The sequence below is a fragment of the Nannobrachium achirus genome, assembly GCF_963921795.1.
Source record: "Nannobrachium achirus genome assembly, chromosome: 14".
NCBI classification, from domain to species: Eukaryota; Metazoa; Chordata; class Actinopteri; order Myctophiformes; family Myctophidae; genus Nannobrachium; species Nannobrachium achirus.
The window spans coordinates 56,328,142-56,334,841 of record NC_137821.1 but is presented as its reverse complement, the minus strand read 5'-3'; the positions used below and the strand labels follow the sequence as shown (position 1 = coordinate 56,334,841).

The 6,700-nt window shown below is 44.6% G+C and overlaps 1 protein-coding gene across 1 annotated transcript in view; it reads left to right on the top strand.

Annotated features, from left to right (window-relative positions):
- Positions 1-774: 774 nt before the first annotated feature.
- The window catches only part of htr2cl1 (5-hydroxytryptamine (serotonin) receptor 2C, G protein-coupled-like 1), a gene marked incomplete at both ends in the record, with an annotated part of 47,981 nt that continues 42,055 nt past the window's right edge, over positions 775-6,700 (top strand). Inside the window, 2 exons of the mRNA XM_080741712.1 lie at positions 775-991; positions 3,532-3,813. Coding sequence (XP_080597838.1) covers positions 775-991; positions 3,532-3,813 — 499 coding nt within the window. The remainder of the gene's footprint in view (positions 992-3,531; positions 3,814-6,700) is intronic.

Below are 6,700 nucleotides of genomic sequence, written 5' to 3'. Positions count from 1 at the left end.
TCCTGATATGAAGAGAAAAGGAACTGTTTCAACCACCTGCAAAAAACACCCCTACGCTGTCTGCTTAATTGCTGTCAAACTGAAAAACTGATTACACTAGAAAAGGAAGAGAGGAGGGGGCTGGCCGCCATGAATCGCCTGGATCGTCTGGATTTTGGCTTCATCCTTTGGACTCCTGGGAGGCTGTCTGAAGAGCCCGGAAGAGGAACGCTCTGCGACTGAGCCCTCTGACAGCTCCCCGCCTCTGCCAACGTGTCTCAGAGAACACCGTCCGTCGAGGACCTGCGCGGCGAGGACATCCGCCGAAAGCGGAGCCAAAAAAATGCCGGATCCGAGTCTGCTCGGTGCCGCGTCGAGCTAGCGGAGCTTCAAGCGCACGACACCCTTCCTCCCCTCCTTTCCTTTCCCAGTCCCCTCCCCCTGCCACTCCCCCCTCACCTAACCTCCCCCCACCCCCTCTTCCCCTCGGTCATCTCTCCGCAGTCCGTTCGTTAAAAAAGCCCCGTCGAGATCGAGGAACCAGCCGTCCGACTGGATCGTTACAAAGTTTCGCTCGACAAGCCCGCGACTCTCCTCCCGTCTCCCTTGATGCCGATTAGGAGGGCTCCTCCCTGTCCCTCTGCCTCCCTCTGCTGGTGACAGGGGGGAAGTGCCCCGAAAGTCCCAGCCACTCTCCCTCCCTCTCTCTCTCTCTCCCTTGAACCCGGAACGTCCGGGGGAGAGAAGGAGGAGAAGGAGGAGGAGCGAGGTGACTCGGCTGGCGGCGGAGCGACAATGGGCGGCCCGGGACGAGCTCTCCTGGGCGGATTCGGCGGCTCCACCACCACCACCACCTCCTCCTCGCTGGAGGTGGGCGGGTGGATGGCGTGGCCCGCCTCCAACAACAACATGGTCCTGAACAGCAGCTCCCTGGACCTCCTCAACCGGAGCTCCTCCTCCTCCTTGCTGCCCTCCTGGGGAGGGGCCGTGGGCGTCAGCGGGGGCATTTCAGGTAAAATGAATAAGCACCAGTGTTGGAAAAAAAAGTACTCAATTGTTTTAGAACGGGTACATATTATAGTGTATTATTATTTTATGCTTTAACTATTGAAAAATGGCAGATATACAAGCTCACAGCGCGGCACCGAGTGCCGTGCTGCAAGCTTGTATATCTGCTATTTTTGAAAAATCATGAAAATTTGAATTTTGACCCGATTCTATTAGTGTCTTTTGAATCCTTCGTAAGGTTTTTGGAAAAACCTATGTTTCTATATGTCAGCAATCTGGCTTAGCCATCGTCAAAGAAAAGGTCCTTTTCACTTAACTGGAGCTTAGTTAGTCTGTTCTTGAGAGACTACTATGTCAGTGGTTCTCAAACCTTTTCATAAGAAGGACCCCCAAAAGGACATGTATTTGGCCACGGACCCCCAACTCAAAATATTTAGTTCCAGGGACCCCCCAGAAGCAAAATTTGAGATACAAACGTTCACTTTAAGAATACATACGTTCAAAGATTTGCACACATTTTCACAACTTTTTCAAAAATAGCAGATCTACAAGCTCGCAGCGCGGCACTCAGTGCCGCGCTGTGAGCTTGTATATCTGCTATTTTTCAATAGCTAAATAATTAAATAATTCTAGGCCTAAATGGTTTGTTAAAGGTAGGGTAAGTGATTTCACTTAAGTTTCAGTTTTCATATAGGTAGACAGGTAGGGGCCTTTCTCCAATCATGATCGGGGGCGCAGGCCTCGGTGCGTGTAAGGCCCCGCCCCCAATCGACCATGATTGGAGGAAGGCCCCATTCTATCCTGATTGGAGGAAAACTTGTCACCCTAGAGTTTTGGTGGAGCAACTGAAACTGCTTTTTTCTCCTCACAGGGGATAAGGCTGAAGTCCAAATATGGACCAAACACTCTAGTAGCCTACTATCAGAACATAGTCCCATTTTGTTATTATTTGAATGAAATGAAATCACTTACAATACTGCCAATGTAGAAATACTCTGTTACAAGTAAAAGTCTAGAATTCCATAATTATGTACTTGAGTGAAAGTATGAAAGTATTGGTATCAACGTGTACTTAAAGTATTAAATGTTTGAAAATAGCCAAAGTGTACTTAAAGTACTAAATCTTTTAAAATAGCCTAGGTATAAAATAGGGCTAAAGTGCTTAATGTGTGTTTTGTAATAGCATAATGCATATCTGCAAAGTAACAAGTAACTAAAGTTTAAAGAAGTGGAGTAAAAGTACAATATTTGGAAATACTGAAGTTAAGTAAATATCTCTAAATTGTACTCAAGTAGAGTACTTAAGTAAGTGTGCTTTACACCACTGATAAGCACTGTATTATCAGAAAGAATGATCACGAGGCAACAGCTGTACAGCAAAAAGGTCTCTCTCTTTCTAACAAACAATGGAAAGGCAGTTAGTCCATGGGACAGACGAGAGGTACACCGAAAATTGGCAAAGGTAACTTAGCATTTTTGAGAAGCTCTATATCTGTAGATAATATTTTGGTATGATAACCCTTCCTGAGTCACAGCTAAATTGGTGTTATCAGCTGCTGAAAGTTGGGGTCCCATTAACTTTACTATACAGGGGGGAAAAAATAAACTTAATCTGTTTTAAGTAGCATGTGACTCCCCAAATAATCATATTTGAACGTGGTTCTATTATGAATTGACATTAAAAAGTCCTTAAATTGTCACTTTAAAAATGTGCAGATACCCCTTCTATACACTTAAACGTTTATGTCGGTTTGTTAACTGTTGAGAGAGAAAACAATGTTGCGCATTAAGTTAATCATCTGGGGACCCCTAAAATAATTTGGGGACCCCCCCCACCTCCAGACCGACCCACAGGTTGAGAACCACTGTCATAGGTTGTCATGTTTAACCCATTCAGAATGGGTACACATTATAGTGTGTTATTATTTTATGCTTTAACTATCGTAAAATAGCAGATATACAAGCTCACAGTGCAGCACCGAGTGCCACGCTGCGAGCTTGTAGATCTGCTATTTTAGAAAAATCGTGAAAATTTGAATTTTGACCCGATTCTAAGTGTGACTCTAACTTTGACCCGATTCTAATTTTGACCCGATTCTAAGTGTGACATAGAAACGATGTTTCTATGTCAGCAATCTGGCTCGCCATCGTCAAAGAAAAGGTCCTTTTCACTTAACTGGAGCTCAGTTAGTCTGTTCTTGAGAGAATACTATGTCAGTGGTTCTCAAACCTTTTCATGTGAAAATGATATGAATTTGGCCACGGACCCCTATCTCAAAATATTTACTTCCAGGGACCCCCCCAGAAGCAAAATTTGAGTCGCAAACGTTCACTTTGAAAACACATACATTCAAAGATTTGCACACATTTTCAAAAATAGCAGATCTACAAGCTCGCAGTGCGGCACCGAGTGCCGCGCTGCGAGCTTGTATATCTGCTATTTTTCCACTGGTTAAAGCATTCAATAATTCTAGGCCCTAAATGGGTTTAATGGTCCGGGTGTCAATAATAAGGTGTTGTTCCGTCGTTTATCCGATGGTCAAGGCGACCTCCTGCCCGACGGCGCCAACCTCACCGCGCCGCACCACGCGGGCGCCGGCGCCGGCGTGTCGCTGCAGGCGGCCATCAAGGAGAAGAACTGGCCGGCGCTGCTCATCCTGGTGATCATCGCGCTGACGGTGGGCGGCAACATCCTGGTGATCCTGGCCGTGTCGCTGGAGAAGAAGCTGCAGAACGCCACCAACTTCTTCCTGCGCTCGCTGGCCGTGGCCGACATGCTGGTGGGCATCCTGGTCATGCCCATATCGCTGATCAACATCCTGTACGGTAAGGGGGGGGGGGGCACGTTACCCACGGTTTTGTTTGATTGATTGAAATCAGGCACGTGCACACTAGTGCATTCACCAAATATTCGAATATTCGAATATTCGAATATCAAAGTCACTATTCGGCGTTGTTCACCGAAGTCGAATATTCGCTTATCTTTATTGTTTTGTCTTTAAAAATATATATATTTCTTCATGGTTTATAAAGCTTGGCTAGATAGGAAGTCATAAGAACCCTGACAAGCACTTGGAATTGTAGGTATTACATTTAATGTGACAGATACATATTGTGAAAATAGCAGATCTACATGCTCACAAGCTCAAAACGTTGAGATAATAGCCATTTTGGTTAGAACTGACTGAAAATAGTTTTGCAATTCAAGTTTAAAATGATACTAAATATTTTTTCAAGTGTCTCAAATAAATTCCAAATAATATCAAATTATCTCGCGGCACCCCTGGACTGCCGTCACGGCACCCCAGGGTGCCCCGTCACCCACTTTGAAAACCCCTGTTGTAGGCTACTTGAGCTCATGTGCTAAGCAGTTCACCAATCTAACTATTGATATTGCAATACTGTCAGTGTTGCTCATTGGTGCTGTTGGTGCTGTTTTGATTGATGTGGTTTCCAAGTTGTCATGGTTGCTTTCCACAGTCGTGGTGCTGATTGGCGGCGGCCGTTGGGAGGCCCGATCATTGTGGCTTGCCTACCGGCCCGGTTCTGACTTGTTCCAGTGTCTCAATCCATCAATGTTTATTTCTGACTCTTAATAGGTCCGATTCTTTTCTTCTATCTCTGAGACCACAATTCATATTGTAAAATCAATGTTAATTTAAATCTGAGAGTGTACAAATGAAACCGAATGGACCCAACAGGTTTCTGAGATACATACCCATAAGGGTCCTTTTGGTTCCTGACTATAATTTAGCTGGGGACCCCCTGGAACTCCCTCAAGGACCCCGGGGGGTCCCCGGACCCCACTTTGAGAACCACTGGGTTATCCGATGGTCAAGGCAAAGTGTGACAACTTATAACAGGGATTAGTTGAGTTACACAATAAGCCTTCGAGTTCATGCACGAGTTGACATTTATTCAAAGTGTTACAAACTTATGATGGATGAATTAGATCTATAGATGCATCAACAACAACAACAAAAATAATCTGACCTGCGACGCCCCCAAAGGAATACAAAACGAGGCAGAGACATTAATTTGTCTGGGTCTGCGAAACAGCACTGCCTTGATTCCATATTTATAGCATAATGCACTGTGTTTTCATTAGCGACCTATGAACTGGTGCATATTATCAGAAAACTTTACAAGATGTAAATAAGTTAGGTTCTTTTAAAGTTGCTTTTGAAGCGGATTGTTGTCATTTTTTTTGTCATTGTAACCTCAGGCTACACCCGAGTGACGAATACAGCTCAGTTTTTACGTAATTCAGCACTATGCTGTTTCAAGATTCAGAATTTCGACGTCCATCTCCTGCGGTGCTATACTGAATTGTCATTTCTCCTGAATTTCTCCTGGATTTGGTATCAAACTCCTGAAATTTACCAGAACACAAGAAATTACATCTACTATGATTAAAAAAAAAAAAAAAAAAAAAAATCTCCTAGATTCTGACAGTCCAAAGTTGGCTGTCCTTTGGCCAAACTGTCCTTTGTTCACTTTTCATTTTCAGGCCGGGAACACATTTTAGCGTATTACAGTACAGTATCTAGCAACATATTAGATTTTGTAGGCACATTTTTGAATATTATTGTTTTTCAGAACACTTAGGTCAGGCCTAAATGGGTTAAGTATGGCCCTCACGGAAAAGAAAACTAAAAAATCTGTCCACCCCTAGACTTAGAAGCTTTGTCCAGATTTCAAAAAGTTAATCTCCTTCAGGAGACGTTTATATTTATTAAAAATAAATGGATCATTTTAAATTAGGACCTGTCACGTCTGACGCATGAAGTGGGCTGAAAGTGGGCTTCGTTCTGACACGGGACGCCCTGTGTTTTCAAGAACGATTCATACGTATGTGTTCTTACAAGCTCTCTTGTGAGCTTGTAGGTCTGCTACAAAGGAAATCATTGCCACACGTGAATAATTGTGGTTGTAAACAATAACACAGACAATATAAATCCTTAGTCTAGCAGTTGGAAGAAGAGGTGTTTATTATGGCCCCAAATAACTTTTAAATATCTTGCAATTGGCGACGAGTCTCTTGCGAAATTTGCAAGAGTGCCTCTCAATACATAAAGCTATATAACCTCTCCATCATCGGCAATAGTCAGCGGTGTGTGTTCCCCACACTCCAGCGCCCCCACCGTCGCGCTCAGGTTCAAATGGAAAACTGCAGTCGCGTCCAGGACCACACTGTTTCTCTACGAACAGTTGTGGCATCATTTCAGTTGGTGTCCGGGTAGCTCAGCCGGGACACAAGGTCGTGGGTAAGATACCAGCACCGCCAACTCGGCGTATGAGTAGCACGCCTTGGGCGCGGCAAGTTGTGCGGCGAGTAGTGGGAGCTGATGGTAGGTGTGGCGCTCTTGTCTAGACTCTCGTGTTTGCGGCTGATATACGACCTACTTGCTTACTGTACTTACAATATTGATCCAGGACAAAAGGAATCGCTAGCCCCCCCCCCCCCCCCCCCTCCCTCCTTGTGAACCTACTTCACATGAAGAGATACTGTGACTTTGAATTGCACCTACTGTGCACAAATGTATACTGTGAAGTTGAATATCGTCATTGTCGGATCGGAAACTTGTATGTCCAAAACCGTTCATTTTTATCACTTAAAAAAATGAACTAGTGAAAACAGCCGGTCTACAAGCACACAACTCCTCGCACCGCGAGGCGTTGTGTGCTTGTAGACCGGCTGTTTCCACTACTT